We start from the raw sequence: 18472 nt of genomic DNA, 5'->3' as shown, positions 1-18472 counted from the left end.
ACAAGATAAAATAGCTTGATGGCCAGTTCCTGTACGGGGAATGGAATTCGATATTCTTACAATTCGCATTGAGTATGAATGATTGCATACATACACATTCAATTACTGGCATACTATATCTTTGAACTTATAATTGCGAACTAAAGAGTATTCACAGCACACGTAAACATTTTATCACCCCATTTATTTATTTCCTCTCTTTACCGTTGCCACGTGCACAGTACTACCGGAAATCATAAATCCGGAAGCGAACTCTAATTTTGGAACCAACATTGAAACTTGAAACGGAAAAAAATGGATGCATCCGACGAAGATGAAGATGTTTTGTTTGAAGTAAGTAAACCATAACATTTTAATCTCGTATTTAATTTAAAATAAATATTTAGACAAGATCTTTTATCGCATGGTTTGCATGTGCATTTATACATTCTCATAATAAATGATAATCGTGAACTTACTGGCTATTTTCAGCACTCTCCTCTGTACCGAAGCCTAAAAGATGCTGGTTTGAAAGATGCAGATTTGCACGTGTATAGTATAGAAACTCCACTTAAATCGCATAGGAAAGCACACACAGAGGTAAAATTAAAGTCTTCCGCTCGACCTACAGAGTAACAGTAGTAGACTGATCTCTAATAATTTATTATTTATAAATCATTTACTGTAAGGTTCATGTAATGGCTTTAACCAGTGATATTTTGCAAGCCTAAAACTCATTACTGTGCTGCTATTGAACAGAACTAATTTCATTAATTGTTGGTATATACCCTGGCTAACTGTCAGTCTTACTGTTGATGAGTAATTTGTGAAGCTGCTTGTAAATTTCAGTAAAATAAGAGAAAAATGTATATTTCTGGAGAAGACATAGAGCTCGTGTGAATTGCATTGATGGCACCAAATAAACATGCTATCGTGTTCAGTAGTGACTATGCCAGGTACTCCAACAGTTTGTTTGGCAAAATCGGACCAGCGAATAGCGCAGGAGCCTATTGTTGTAAATGCATATGGCTGCTTTAAATGGCGGATCACAAATATAGCATATAAGAAGACATTTTAATTGATACAAGTGCTCTTATATACACTATTAGGTACTCTGAACATGACAAGAAGAATATTTACGAAAAAAATAGTTAAAATGTGGACTTTGAGGCTCTTTCCGGAAATTTGCATTTTTCGCCCCAAACAGATTGTTTGAACTATTTTTTTCGTGAAGAGTCTTCCTGTTGAGTTAAGTGAGGCGATGACCTGGGGCGGTGGCCAGGTGTTCTGGCCGACGGTTCACCTGATGACAATATGACACCTGTACATAGCAGTTGCAAATCACTTTCCGTTAATTAGATATCAAATTATGCTATCTATCACAGCTCGATCGGCACTGTATCTCTTCACCATGATATATTGGGTACCTTCAATAATTTGTTAACACTTGTACTTGAGCTTTAAAAGTTTCCATATGTACAAACTCAATCAATAGAAAATTAAAATTTGAAGTACTTTTTGAGTATTTTGAGTACGTGGTTTTAATTGTGCTATCTTTCACGACCCTATCTGAACAGTATCGTCGCCATTATAAATTTAGGGTAACTTCGATGATTTGTGTACAGTTTTACCATCGAAAATTCAAAAGGTTCAATATATTCAAATTCAATCAATTTAATATTTTATCATGTAAAATTTACCAAGCAACAAATATTTGAAAACTAAATGGAAATCGGTCAATTATTGCAATCAGATTACGTGGGTTTTATTATATTAATATTTCACGGGGGGATCGATTGTACCGATCGAGGAAGTAACCATGCCGAGATCAGGATATTCACTGTTAACATTACGTTTATTTATATAATTAGTTTAACACCTCTACAATTATGAAAATGTGATGGATTATTCAAATAAATAACATTTTCAATAAAGAGCAAACTTTAAGCTATTTGGGGGTTTTTCTGTTCATCTCCTGAATTATAGTCTAGATCGCTTAATCGGACGAAGCGTAGTTTCAATATTGCGTCGTTAGACTGTACTCGGCTGTAATTTAGACATGCGATGCATCGCGGTGGGATAGCTTCCGCTGCGGGCGTCGTTAAGTAAGGCTATGAGGTACCTTCTTATCCCTACTATTTAAAATTCTGCTATTTTCATTTCATTTCATCATGAATTTATAAAAGGCAAATAAAATTGAATGAATTAACAAGGAGGTAGACTTATAAATCTTGGACTTTTATTACCAGAGCCGCGGGTTGTTCAAAAGGTGATTTAAAACTTACGATTAGTGATTTTTTTATTAGGTCATCTGACCTGAAGGGTCAGGATGACCTATAGTCATCATGCTTCGTCCGTCATCGTGCGCCGTCCGCCATCTGCCGTCCGTAAACTTTTCACATTTCAATCTTCTTCTCAAGTTTGACCAGTGGGATTGAGCTGAAACTTACATGAAATGATCCTGACATGGTCCCGACAAAGTGTTGTTATTTTTCGGGTCGATGCGAAATCCAAGATGGCCGCCACAGCCGCCATCTTGAAAACACATTTTGAACTTCTTCTCAAGTTCTAAAAGTGCGATTTGGCTGAAACTTGCATAAAAATGATCCTGACATGGTCCCGACAAAGTGTTGTTATTTTTCGAGTCGATCCGAAATCCAAGATGGCCGCCACAGCCGCCATCTTGAAAACACATTTTGAACTTCTTCTCAAGTTCTACTGGTGCGATTTGGCTGAAACTTGCATGGAATGATCCTGACATAGTCCCGACAAAGTGTTGTTATTTTTGGGTCGATCCGAAATCCAAGATGGCCGCCACAGCCGTCATTTTGAAAACACATTTTGAACTTCTCCTCAAGTTCTACTAATGCGATTTGGCTGAATCTTGCATGAAATGATCCTGACATGGTTCCGACAAAGTGTTGTTATTTTTTGGGTCGATCCGAAATCAAAGATGGCCGCCACAGCCGCCATCTTGAAAACACATTTTGAACTTCTTCTCAAGTTCTAAAAGTGCGATTTGGCTGAAACTTGCATAAAAATGATCCTGACATGGTCCCGACAAAGTGTTGTTATTTTTGGGTCGATCCGAAATCCAAGATGGCCGCCACAGCCGTCATTTTGAAAACACATTTTGAACTTCTCCTCAAGTTCTACTAATGCGATTTGGCTGAAACTTGCATGAAATGATCCTGACATGGTTTCGACAAAGTGTTGTTATTTTTTGGGTCGATCCGAAATCAAAGATGGCCGCCACAGCCGCCATCTTGAAAACACATTTTGAACTTCTTCTCAAGTTCTACCGGTGCGATTTGGCTGAGACTTGCATGAAATGATCCTGACATGGTCCCGACAAAGTGTTCTTATTTTTCGGGTCGATCCGAAATCCAAGATTGCCGCCACAGCCTTCATCTTGAAAACACATTTTGAACTTCTTCTCAAGTTCTAAAAGTGCGATTTGGCTGAAACTTGCATAAAAATGATCCTGACATGGTCCCGACAAAGTGTTGTTATTTTTCGAGTTGATCCGAAATCCAAGATGGCCGCCACAGCCGCCATCTTGAAAACACATTTTGAACTTCTTCTCAAGTTCTACCGGTGCGATTTGGCTGAAACTTGCATGAAATGATCCTGACATAGTCCCGACAAATTGTTGTTATTTTTCGGGTCAATCCGAAATCCAAGATGGCCGCCACAGCCGTCATTTTGAAAACACATTTTGAACTTCTTCTCAAGTTCTACTAGTGCGATTTGGCTGAAACTTGCATGAAATGATCCTGACATGGTCCTGACAAAGTGTTCTTATTTTTCGGGTCGATCCAAAATCCAAGATGGCTGCCACAGCCGCCATCTTTAAAACACATTTTGAACTTCTCAAGTGCTACCAGTGCGATTTGGCTGAAACTTGCATGAAATGATCCTGACATGGTCCCGACAAAGTGTTGTTATTTTTCGGGTCGATCCGAAATCCAAGATGGCCGCCACAGCCGCCATCTTGAAAACACATTTTGAACTTCTTCTCAAGTTCTAAAAGTGCGATTTGGCTGAAACTTGCATAAAAATGATCCTGACATGGTCCCGACAAAGTGTTGTTATTTTTCGGGTCGATCCGAAATCCAAGATGGCCGCCACAGCCGCCATCTTGAAAACACATTTTGAACTTCTTCTCAAGTTCTACCGGTGCGATTTGGCTGAAACTTGCATGGAATGATCCTGACATAGTCCCGACAAAGTGTTGTTATTTTTCGGGTATTGTTCGGGTCGATCCGAAATCCAAGATGGCTGCCACAGCCGTCATTTTGAAAACACATTTTGAACTTCTTCTCAAGTTCTACTAGTGCGATTTGGCTGAAACTTGCATGAAATGATCCTGACATGGTCCTGACAAAGTGTTCTTATTTTTCGGGTCGATCCAAAATCCAAGATGGCTGCCACAGCCGCCATCTTGAAAACACATTTTGAACTTCTCAAGTGCTACCAGTGCGATTTGGCTGAAACTTGCATGAAATGATCCTGACATGGTCCCGACAAAGTGTTGTTATTTTTCGGGTTGATCCGAATAACTTGCAAAGCTTTATCCAAGATGGCGGATTTGGCTGAAACTTGCATGAAATGATCCTGACACATATCCCGACAAAGTGTTGTGTATCGGTATTTCGATACTGGATAGTATTTTCAATATAAAGAACACACACATTTTACCCAAATTCAAACATATCAAATCTCAACAAACAAGTTATCTACAATCATCTGAAAACTTGCATGAAATGTAAATACATTAATGTAAACTGTGGATTTTAGATCGTGAAATATACTGATCAAACATCATTTTTGGAACATGTGGATAGATACCTGGATAGTAGATTCATGTGTTATCATCTCAACAAATATTTAAACACTGTATTTGATGGATAGATACTGGATAGTAAATCATGTATACATCTTTTCAAATATAACACTGTATTTGTGGAGATAGATACTGGATAGACTAGATCATGTATCAATCATTCAAATGTATTTGTGGATAGACACTGTATTTGTGGGATAGATACTGGATATAGTAGATCATGTATCATCATCAAATATAAACACTGTATTTGTGGGATAGATACTGGATAGTAGATCATGTATCATCATCAAATGTAAACACTGTATTTGTGGGATAGATACTGGATAGTAGATCATGTATCATCATCAAATGTATACACTGTATTTGTGGGATAGATACTGGATAGTAGTATCATGTATCATCATCAAATATAAACACTGTATTTGTGGGATAGATACTGGATAGTAGATCATGTATCATCATCAAATATAAAACACTGTATTTGTGGGATAGATACTGGATAGTAAATCATGTATCATCATCAAATGTAAACCACTGTATTTGTGGGATAGATACTGGATAGTAAATCATGTATCATCATCAAATGTAAACACTGTATTTGTGGGATAGATACTGGATAGTAGATCATGTATCATCATCAAATGTAAACACTGTATTTGTGGGATAGATACTGGATAGTAAATCATGTATCATCAATCATGTATCATCATCAAATCATGTAATCAAATAAACACTGTATTTGTGGGATAGATACTGGATAGTAGATCATGTATCATCATCAAATGTAAAACACTGTATTTGTGGGATAGATACTGGATAGTAGATCATGTATCATCATCAAATATAAAACACTGTATTTGTGGGATAGATACTGGATAGTAAATCATGTATCATCATCAAATAAAACACTGTATTTGTGGGATAGATACTGGATAGTAATCATGTATCATCATCAAATGTAAACACTGTATTTGTGGGATAGATACTGGATAGTAGATCATGTATCATCATCAAATGTAAACACTGTATTTGTGGGATAGATACTGGATAGTAGATCATGTATCATCATCAAATATAACACTGTATTTGTGGGATAGATACTGGATAGTAGTTTCATGTATCATCATCAAATATAACACTGTATTTGTGGGATAGATACTGGATAGTAAATCATGTATCATCATCAAATGTAAACACTGTATTTGTGGGATAGATACTGGATAGTAGATCATGTATCATCATCAAATGTAAACACTGTATTTGTGGGATAGATACTGGATAGTAGATCATGTATCATCATCAAATGTAAACACTGTATTTGTGGGATAGATACTGGATAGTAGATCATGTATCATCATCAAATGTAAACACTGTATTTGTGGGATAGATACTGGATAGTAGATCATGTATCATCATCAAATATAAACACTGTATTTGTGGGATAGATACTGGATAGTAGATCATGTATCATCATCAAATATAAACACTGTATTTGTGGGATAGATACTGGATAGTAAATCATGTATCATCATCAAATATAACACTGTATTTGTGGGATAGATACTGGATAGTAGATCATGTATCATCATCAAATATAACACTGTATTTGTGGGATAGATACTGGATAGTAGATCATGTATCATCATCAAATGTAAACACTGTATTTGTGGGATAGATACTGGATAGTAGATCATGTATCATCATCAAAAACATGATTATACACTGTATTTGTGGGATAGATACTGGATAGTAAATCATGTATCATCATCAAATATAAACACTGTATTTGTGGGATAGATACTGGATAGTAGATCATGTATCATCATCATCAAATATAACACTGTATTTGTGGGATAGATACTGGATAGTAAATCATGTATCATCATCAAATGTAAACACTGTATTTGTGGGATAGATACTGGATAGTAGATCATGTATCATCATCAAATATAACACTGTATTTGTGGGATAGATACTGGATAGTAATCATGTATCATCATCAAATGTAAACACTGTATTTGTGGGATAGATACTGGATAGTAAATCATGTATCATCATCAAATGTAAACACTGTATTTGTGGGATAGATACTGGATAGTAGATCATGTATCATCATCAAATATAACACTGTATTTGTGGGATAGATACTGGATAGTAAATCATGTATCATCATCAAATGTAAAACACTGTATTTGTGGGATAGATACTGGATAGTAGATCATGTATCATCATCAAATCACTGTATTTGTGGATAGATACTGGATAGTAATCATGTATCATCATCAAATGGGTATTTGTGGGATAGATACTGGATAGTAGATCATGTATCATCATCATCAAATGTAAACACTGTATTTGTGGGATAGATACTGGATAGTAGATCATGTATCATCATCAAATATAAACACTGTATTTGTGGGATAGATACTGGATAGTAAATCATGTATCATCATCAAATGTAAACACTGTATTTGTGGGATAGATACTGGATAGTAGATCATGTATCATCATCAAATGTAAACACTGTATTTGTGGGATAGATACTGGATAGTAGATCATGTATCATCATCAAATATAACACTGTATTTGTGGGATAGATACTGGATAGTAAATCATGTATCATCATCAAATATAACACTGTATTTGTGGGATAGATACTGGATAGTAGATCATGTATCATCATCAAATGTAAACACTGTATTTGTGGGATAGATACTGGATAGTAAATCATGTATCATCATCAAATGTAAACACTGTATTTGTGGGATAGATACTGGATAGTAGATCATGTATCATCATCAAATGTAAACACTGTATTTGTGGGATAGATACTGGATAGTAGATCATGTATCATCATCAAATATAAACACTGTATTTGTGGGATAGATACTGGATAGTAGATCATGTATCATCATCAAATGTAAACACTGTATTTGTGGGATAGATACTGGATAGTAAATCATGTATCATCATCAAATGTAAACACTGTATTTGTGGGATAGATACTGGATAGTAGATCATGTATCATCATCAAATATAACACTGTATTTGTGGGATAGATACTGGATAGTAGATCATGTATCATCATCAAATATAACACTGTATTTGTGGGATAGATACTGGATAGTAGATCATGTATCATCATCAAATGTAAACACTGTATTTGTGGGATAGATACTGGATAGTAGATCATGTATCATCATCAAATATAACACTGTATTTGTGGGATAGATACTGGATAGTAGATCATGTATCATCATCAAATGTAAACACTGTATTTGTGGGATAGATACTGGATAGTAGATCATGTATCATCATCAAATGTAACACTGTATTTGTGGGATAGATACTGGATAGTAAATCATGTATCATCATCAAATGTAAACACTGTATTTGTGGGATAGATACTGGATAGTAAATCATGTATCATCATCAAATGTAAACACTGTATTTGTGGGATAGATACTGGATAGTAAATCATGTATCATCATCAAATGTAAACACTGTATTTGTGGGATAGATACTGGATAGTAGATCATGTATCATCATCAAATGTAAACACTGTATTTGTGGGATAGATACTGGATAGTAGATCATGTATCATCATCAAATGTAAACACTGTATTTGTGGGATAGATACTGGATAGTAAATCATGTATCATCATCAAATGTAAACACTGTATTTGTGGGATAGATACTGGATAGTAGATCATGTATCATCATCAAATGTAAACACTGTATTTGTGTGGGATAGATAGGATAGTACTGGATAGTAAATCATGTATCATCATCAAATATAAACACTGTATTTGTGGGATAGATACTGGATAGTAGATCATGTATCATCATCAAATATAAACACTGTATTTGTGGGATAGATACTGGATAGTAGATCATGTATCATCATCAAATGTAAACACTGTATTTGTGGGATAGATACTGGATAGTAGATCATGTATCATCATCAAATATAAAACACTGTATTTGTGGGATAGATACTGGATAGTAGATCATGTATCATCATCAAATGTAAACACTGTATTTGTGGGATAGATACTGGATAGTAGATCATGTATCATCATCAAATGTAAACACTGTATTTGTGGGATAGATACTGGATAGTAAATCATGTATCATCATCAAATGTATAACACTGTATTTGTGGGATAGATACTGGATAGTAGATCATGTATCATCATCAAATGTATAACACTGTATTTGTGGGATAGATACTGGATAGTAGATCATGTATCATCATCAAATGTAAACACTGTATTTGTGGGATAGATACTGGATAGTAAATCATGTATCATCATCAAATATAAAACACTGTATTTGTGGGATAGATACTGGATAGTAAATCATGTATCATCATCAAATGTAAACACTGTATTTGTGGGATAGATACTGGATAGTAGATCATGTATCATCATCAAATATAACACTGTATTTGTGGGATAGATACTGGATAGTAAATCATGTATCATCATCAAATGTAAACACTGTATTTGTGGGATAGATACTGGATAGTAGATCATGTATCATCATCAAATATAAACACTGTATTTGTGGGATAGATACTGGATAGTAGATCATGTATCATCATCAAATATAAACACTGTATTTGTGGGATAGATACTGGATAGTAGATCATGTATCATCATCAAATGTAAACACTGTATTTGTGGGATAGATACTGGATAGTAAATCATGTATCATCATCAAATGTAAACACTGTATTTGTGGGATAGATACTGGATAGTAGATCATGTATCATCATCAAATGTAAACACTGTATTTGTGGGATAGATACTGGATAGTAGATCATGTATCATCATCAAATATAACACTGTATTTGTGGGATAGATACTGGATAGTAGATCATGTATCATCATCAAATGTAAACACTGTATTTGTGGGATAGATACTGGATAGTAGATCATGTATCATCATCAAATGTAAACACTGTATTTGTGGGATAGATACTGGATAGTAGATCATGTATCATCATCAAATATAAACACTGTATTTGTGGGATAGATACTGGATAGTAGAATCATGTATCATCATCAAATATAAACACTGTATTTGTGGGATAGATACTGGATAGTAGATCATGTATCATCATCAAATATAAACACTGTATTTGTGGGATAGATACTGGATAGTAAATCATGTATCATCATCAAATGTAAACACTGTATTTGTGGGATAGATACTGGATAGTAGATCATGTATCATCATCAAATATAACACTGTATTTGTGGGATAGATACTGGATAGTAGTATCATGTATCATCATCAAATGTAAACACTGTATTTGTGGGATAGATACTGGATAGTAGATCATGTATCATCATCAAATGTAAACACTGTATTTGTGGGATAGATACTGGATAGTAGATCATGTATCATCATCAAATATAAACACTGTATTTGTGGGATAGATACTGGATAGTAGATCATGTATCATCATCAAATATAAACACTGTATTTGTGGGATAGATACTGGATAGTAAATCATGTATCATCATCAAATGTAAACACTGTATTTGTGGGATAGATACTGGATAGTAGATCATGTATCATCATCAAATATAAACACTGTATTTGTGGGATAGATACTGGATAGTAGATCATGTATCATCATCAAATGTAAACACTGTATTTGTGGGATAGATACTGGATAGTAATACATGGTATTGTAGATAGATCATCATGTATCATCATCAAATATAACACTGTATTTGTGGGATAGATACTGGATAGTAGATCATGTATCATCATCAAATGTAAACACTGTATTTGTGGGATAGATACTGGATAGTAGATCATGTATCATCATCAAATATAAACACTGTATTTGTGGGATAGATACTGGATAGTAGATCATGTATCATCATCAAATATAAACACTGTATTTGTGGGATAGATACTGGATAGTAAATCATGTATCATCATCAAATATAAACACTGTATTTGTGGGATAGATACTGGATAGTAAATCATGTATCATCATCAAATATAAACACTGTATTTGTGGGATAGATACTGGATAGTAGATCATGTATCATCATCAAATATAAAACACTGTATTTGTGGGATAGATACTGGATAGTAGATCATGTATCATCATCAAATATAAACACTGTATTTGTGGGATAGATACTGGATAGTAGATCATGTATCATCATCAAATGTAAACACACTGTATTTGTGGGATAGATACTGGATAGTAGATCATGTATCATCATCAAAATATAAACACTGTATTTGTGGGATAGATACTGGATAGTAGATCATGTATCATCATCAAATATAAACACTGTATTTGTGGGATAGATACTGGATAGTAGATCATGTATCATCATCAAATATAAACACTGTATTTGTGGGATAGATACTGGATAGTAGATCATGTATCATCATCAAATATAAACACTGTATTTGTGGGATAGATACTGGATAGTAGATCATGTATCATCATCAAATATAAACACTGTATTTGTGGGATAGATACTGGATAGTAGATCATGTATCATCATCAAATATAAACACTGTATTTGTGGGATAGATACTGGATAGTAGATCATGTATCATCATCAAATGTAAACACTGTATTTGTGGGATAGATACTGGATAGTAGATCATGTATCATCATCAAATGTAAACACTGTATTTGTGGGATAGATACTGGATAGTAGATCATGTATCATCATCAAATATAACACTGTATTTGTGGGATAGATACTGGATAGTAGATCATGTATCATCATCAAATGTAAACACTGTATTTGTGGGATAGATACTGGATAGTAAATCATGTATCATCATCAAATGTAAACACTGTATTTGTGGGATAGATACTGGATAGTAGATCATGTATCATCATCAAATGTAAACACTGTATTTGTGGGATAGATACTGGATAGTAGATCATGTATCATCATCAAATGTAAACACTGTATTTGTGGGATAGATACTGGATAGTAGATCATGTATCATCATCAAATATAACACTGTATTTGTGGGATAGATACTGGATAGTAGATCATGTATCATCATCAAATGTAAACACTGTATTTGTGGGATAGATACTGGATAGTAGATCATGTATCATCATCAATTAACACTGTATTTGTGGGATAGATATGGATAGTAGATCATCATCACAATATAACACTGTATTTGTGGGATAGATATGGATAGTAATCTGTATCAATCAAATTAACACTGTATTTGTGGATAGATAATAGTAGATCATGTATCATCATCAAATGTAAACACTGTATTTGTGGGATAGATACTGGATAGTAGATCATGTATCATCATCAAATATAAACACTGTATTTGTGGGATAGATACTGGATAGTAGATCATGTATCATCATCAAATGTAAACACTGTATTTGTGGGATAGATACTGGATAGTAGATCATGTATCATCATCAAATATAAACACTGTATTTGTGGGATAGATACTGGATAGTAGATCATGTATCATCATCAAATATAAACACTGTATTTGTGGGATAGATACTGGATAGTAGATCATGTATCATCATCAAATATAAACACTGTATTTGTGGGATAGATACTGGATAGTAGATCATGTATCATCATCAAATATAAACACTGTATTTGTGGGATAGATACTGGATAGTAGATCATGTATTGTGGGAAGATACTGGATCATCATCAAATGTAAACACTGTATTTGTGGGATAGATACTGGATAGTAGATCATGTATCATCATCAAATGTAAACACTGTATTTGTGGGATAGATACTGGATAGTAGATCATGTATCATCATCAAATGTAAACACTGTATTTGTGGGATAGATACTGGATAGTAGATCATGTATCATCATCAAATGTAAACACTGTATTTGTGGGATAGATACTGGATAGTAGATCATGTATCATCATCAAATATAACACTGTATTTGTGGGATAGATACTGGATAGTAAATCATGTATCATCATCAAATATAACACTGTATTTGTGGGATAGATACTGGATAGTAGATCATGTATCATCATCAAATATAAACACTGTATTTGTGGGATAGATACTGGATAGTAAATCATGTATCATCATCAAATATAAACACTGTATTTGTGGGATAGATACTGGATAGTAAATCATGTATCATCATCAAATATAACACTGTATTTGTGGGATAGATACTGGATAGTAAATCATGTATCATCATCAAATATAAACACTGTATTTGTGGGATAGATACTGGATAGTAGATCATGTATCATCATCAAATATAACACTGTATTTGTGGGATAGATACTGGATAGTAGATCATGTATCATCATCAAATATAAACACTGTATTTGTGGGATAGATACTGGATAGTAGATCATGTATCATCATCAAATATAAACACTGTATTTGTGGGATAGATACTGGATAGTAGATCATGTATCATCATCAAATATAACACTGTATTTGTGGGATAGATACTGGATAGTAGATCATGTATCATCATCAAATATAACACTGTATTTGTGGGATAGATACTGGATAGTAGATCATGTATCATCATCAAATATAAACACTGTATTTGTGGGATAGATACGGATAGTAGGGATAGATGATCATCTGGTGGGATAGATATGGATAGTAAATCATGTATCATCATCAAATTATAACACTGTATTTGTGGGATAGATACTGGATAGTAATCATGTATCATCATCAAATGTAAACACTGTATTTGTGGGATAGATACTGGATAGTAGATCATGTATCATCATCAAATGTAAACACTGTATTTGTGGGATAGATACTGGATAGTAGATATCATGTATCATCATCAAATGTAAACACTGTATTTGTGGGATAGATACTGGATAGTAGATCATGTATCATCATCAAATATAAACACTGTATTTGTGGGATAGATACTGGATAGTAGATCATGTATCATCATCAAATGTATAACACTGTATTTGTGGGATAGATACTGGATAGTAGATCATGTATCATCATCAAATATAACACTGTATTTGTGGGATAGATACTGGATAGTAGATCATGTATCATCATCAAATGTAAACACTGTATTTGTGGGATAGATACTGGATAGTAGATCATGTATCATCATCAAATGTAAACACTGTATTTGTGGGATAGATACTGGATAGTAGATCATGTATCATCAATACATAGATAGATTCATGTATCATCATCAAATATAACACTGTATTTGTGGGATAGATACTGGATAGTAGATCATGTATCATCATCAAATGTAAACACTGTATTTGTGGGATAGATACTGGATAGTAGATCATGTATCATCATCAAATATAACACTGTATTTGTGGGATAGATACTGGATAGTAGATCATGTATCATCATCAAATGTAAACACTGTATTTGTGGGATAGATACTGGATGGTAGATCATGTATCATCATCATTTTGCAAAGAGAAGGAACAAACAGCAACCACACTATCCAAAAAAAAGCCGTAAGTGACGTCATCGTTTTCTCTGCAGAACTGCAGATGCAGATGGTGTCACTCACAAACCTAATAATTGATGTGTGTGTGAAAATAGCGCTCCGGACAATATACATCTATTACATATATACAATTATATTTTAACGAAAATATGTGAAATGCTTAATGTATATTCAACTTATTTCTATTTTGTATGATACAGGACACCAATAAAAAATGGTGGCTTTCACTAGCATCCCTAAAGAGAGTAATCCTGGCTTTGATGGGACTGACAATACTGTCAGAGGACCTACAGAGACTTGTAAGTAGTCTTCAGCATTCCAACTTGGAACTAGCTCCTCTGATGTAACTGTCATACATTGACAACCTAAGATGTGATACAAGAGCATCCATTTTGAAGCTAATAACATCATGTTTGCCTTCGACAGCACTCCCCCTCTAAAAGTATCAGTTCATTGTTGCTCTGTGTTGTCTATCTTGAAGGAGAAAAGGTTACATTAATTTCTAAAATTAGGCTTTAATCACATTTCAATAACAAGCTATTTCCTTACACGCACTTAGGGCATAATAATATGGTTTTCAGGCAAAAAAAAAATGTTTAATTTTCTTAGTATACATATTCTTACACCTTTTACATTAATTTTCTTAGTATACATATTCTTACACCTATTACATTTTAGTTAATGTTGTACATCCAAGGAGTTCTGATTGACGACATTGTTGTCTATGCCATAGACAAACTACTCCTTCACAAGTCAAATATGAACTCTTACTCATTGTTTGATGTGAATCAGCTGTTTAAGTATTAGGTAATGCAGGCATAAAAAACTTAAATGAAACATACTTATGAATAAAACCTTACACACAAAGGAGTAAGATAATCATTAATGTACAAGCAGTGGCTAATTATGAAAACTTTAATCTCAAAGTAATTTTTAAATCATTAACACTTGAATGTTGTTATGACTTACTTGTTGTTACATTAATTTTTCAGACAAGTTTTTATAAAGCCGAGGTTTTGAAATCGATACTCAAGTCAAAGCTGTTGACAGATGAAGACAAAGATATTTTGAGTACAGCTCTACCTTTGCCGAACAGACCTTTTCATAAACTGACAGTCAGGCCAACAGTGTAAGTATGGGTTGTACATTTACTGTAAATGGGCCGCAGTGGTAATAAAGATGTCCCAACAGTCGTACACTAGCCGTCCACCTCTTGGTCGCGAATTTGAATCATAAGTAAAGTCAGTCGTCTTTCTTCAGGTTCTCCAGCTTTCTTCCAACATATTACACAAGCCCTCCACCTCTGGGTTGCAAGTTTGAATCCTATATGAAGAAGTTGCTAGGTATATGGCCGTAGGGTGGTGGTTTTTCTCTGGGTATTTGGCATGTTCTTTAATGACCATGGCTGTGAATAAGATGTTACACTGATCAAACTAAATTTATAATTACCCTAAAGTAAGTTCATAACAGATATCTGGGCACTTGTAAGATACCGTTTTGATGTGAGGAGTAAAATACTGTACTGTACACTAACAGTTACTTTACATAAATATTATACATTTATAATGAATTGTTATAAGTCAAAAACGGTTTTAATTGTTAAAGCAAGACTGAATGCTCTCAGCATTCAGTTTTTCCTATGACATACTTCAGGGGTGAATTTTACGACAGTGATAGTAACCCCTTGATAATAGTATAGGCCTTGAAATTCCTTGTTATGTAACTAATGAATATTTGTTTGTGATTTATTTATGACTATCTAGTACTAACAATAAACATACACTGATTGTATACTTGAACAGTCTTGTGACACTTTCCTTGCCATGCCTCCTGGCCTACTTGTACGGACGTGTTGTATACCCGGAGATGCCATGGAAGTACCGCAGTCTTACTGACGTGACAGCTAGCCTGTGTTTGTGTTACATGGTATTAATGATCACCAGATGGGCTGTATTGTACCGTCATCAGTCCAGACTCATTTGCGCCTCCAAACATATCCACCAGCTTGTCACATGCTGTGAAGGACTGTTACGTTGTACCACACGAGCCTTAAGGCTGGTCCAGGAGGCTGAACTAGTGGCCCGTGGCTTTACTCTGTAAGTGTACCTGAACTTACTAACTTATTCACCCCTGAAACCACATTTAGACTCTTCTAAAACAAAGATTAGACCAGTCCATTATGGAATTTCAAAGGTGAACAAGTTAATAATCAAGCTGGGTGTACTATTAAAACTTAAAATGTTTCACTGTGACATTGTCATCTTTATATCAAATTAATGGATCATGCATTTTAATATCCATGATTTGTAAATAATCTTCAAATAACTTGTCATTTCATGATTTTCATCAATATCAAAAATAAAATAGAAACCTTGCTGAACAGATGAATGTCCTGCTTTCATTGTAATTAGTGTAATATATATATTATATAAAGTTGATGATAAATGTAATATTATATTAGCATGTTAATGTCTCATTAGAGTAATAAGCCAACCTTTATTTCAGAGTGAGTCAACAGAATCCAGTGAGCAGACTAGAACAGAACAGCCTACACAGTACTCAGCGACAGTGTCCCAGGCTACGCTCCTGTCTCTTCTGTGTCGCCAGGGAAACCATGCTCCTGGCCAAAGATAAGACCATGTTGCTCATCAATTGGTATCCTTTTTCTGAATTGTACAGGAAATGTGTGATGGCTTAACTCATTCACATGGAAGAGTTTAAATATGTCTTTTGGGTGTCAGTGAGTTAATTATGATCCTAGGTTACAAAGTATTTGATTATACATTGTCATAATGCCCATCTTAGTATTAAATAATTTAGATATCAATAGTGCATACATATGCAGTAATAATTGCTGAATTCATCTAGTTAATGAATTCAATTTTTGTTTCTTTTAATTTTACATCCTAATAAAATAGCCACTCGTGTCATTTTAGGATGTGTGAGGTTTAGAATTAAAGTGTAGGAAAACAGGCGTTCCCAGAGAAAAAACACCAACCTTTATGGTCAGCAATTGATTCGCATTGGTTTTGGGCCTTGCTATACCTAGAGGTATGGAGGGCTAGTAGTAAAGTGTTAGAACTGTGTTACAGTACAGTAAAACGTGTTTATAAGGTAACTCTGGGGACCAAATAATCACTTGGTTATAACGCAACTCTGGGGACCAAATAATCACTTGGTTTTAACACAACTCTGGGGACCAAATAATCACTTGATTTTAACACAACTCTGGGGACCAAATAATCACTTGGTTATAACGCTACTCTGAGGATCAAATAATCAATTTGTTATAACGCTACTCTGGGGACCAAATAATCAATTTGTTATAACGCTACTCTGGGGACCAAATAATCAATTTGTTATAACGCTACTCTGGGGACCAAATAATCAATTTGTTATAACACAACTCTGGGGACCAAATAATCAATTTGTTATAACACAACTCTGGGGACCAAATAATCATTTGGTTACGAACATGGTTTGTTAAACACATAGTACAGATTAATAATCTGTTAATAGAAACATGGACCGGGAATGAAAATGACTGTTATAATCACGGATTTGTTGTAAATATGTTCGTTATAAACATGTTTTACCGTTATAGTATAGTAGAAATATGGAAAGATCGAAATTCAGTTTCAGACAGACACATGAATTTTCTTTACGTCCTAATGTTAATAATTGCTTGGATATGGAAATTAAATGAGCCCAGCCTGTACTGTTAACGCTTTACATCATGAAAATCTGGTACCAGGAACTAGATCTCTATGCATTACGGTCAATAATTTTTCTCCAGGTACTCAGGTTTTCCTCGCCCAACAAATCTGGCACATCCATCAGACGGGCCTGGCTGTTAATAGGAAGTTAAACTAATAAAACCAAACTATGCATTATATTATACAAGTTCAACATGTTGTTAGTACCTTAACATGGTTGACTAGTTATCCCCTGGGTGGGGACATTGATGTGGCCTTAAATTACCTCGCCCAAGTACCAGTAGAAGAATACGGTCCCTGTGTGCAGACTAACGGGAAAGGGGAGGAGGGCAAGTCACACCTGTATGACATCACAGACGGTTTCTCTGTAGCTTCGTTAAAGGTAAGTGAACAAATTCTGCTTGATTTCATGTAAATAATACTTGGCATGATATTGTATAAAATA

The 18472-nt window shown here is 34.4% G+C and overlaps 1 protein-coding gene across 3 annotated transcripts in view; it reads left to right on the top strand.

Moving 5' to 3' along the window:
- The window catches only part of LOC138335926 (vezatin-like), a 77688-nt gene that overhangs the window by 50800 nt on the left and 8416 nt on the right, over nucleotides 1-18472 (top strand). Inside the window, exons 1-7 of one of the 3 annotated variants that reach the window (XM_069285117.1) lie at nucleotides 14-333; nucleotides 472-579; nucleotides 14512-14610; nucleotides 15304-15440; nucleotides 16114-16407; nucleotides 16817-16966; nucleotides 18253-18409. In XM_069285117.1, the coding sequence (XP_069141218.1) occupies nucleotides 295-333; nucleotides 472-579; nucleotides 14512-14610; nucleotides 15304-15440; nucleotides 16114-16407; nucleotides 16817-16966; nucleotides 18253-18409 (984 nt within the window). In that variant the 5' untranslated portion in view covers nucleotides 14-294. Of the gene's footprint in view, nucleotides 1-13; nucleotides 334-471; nucleotides 580-14511; nucleotides 14611-15303; nucleotides 15441-16113; nucleotides 16408-16816; nucleotides 16967-18252; nucleotides 18410-18472 lie in introns of those variants that run through there. The other 2 variants (XM_069285118.1, XM_069285116.1) reach the window with 2 other exon arrangements.

Source organism: Argopecten irradians, chromosome 12, assembly GCF_041381155.1.
Source record: "Argopecten irradians isolate NY chromosome 12, Ai_NY, whole genome shotgun sequence".
Taxonomy (NCBI): domain Eukaryota; kingdom Metazoa; phylum Mollusca; class Bivalvia; order Pectinida; family Pectinidae; genus Argopecten; species Argopecten irradians.
The sequence above is the reverse complement of the archived record's forward strand: the minus strand, read 5'-3'. Positions and strand labels throughout refer to the sequence as shown.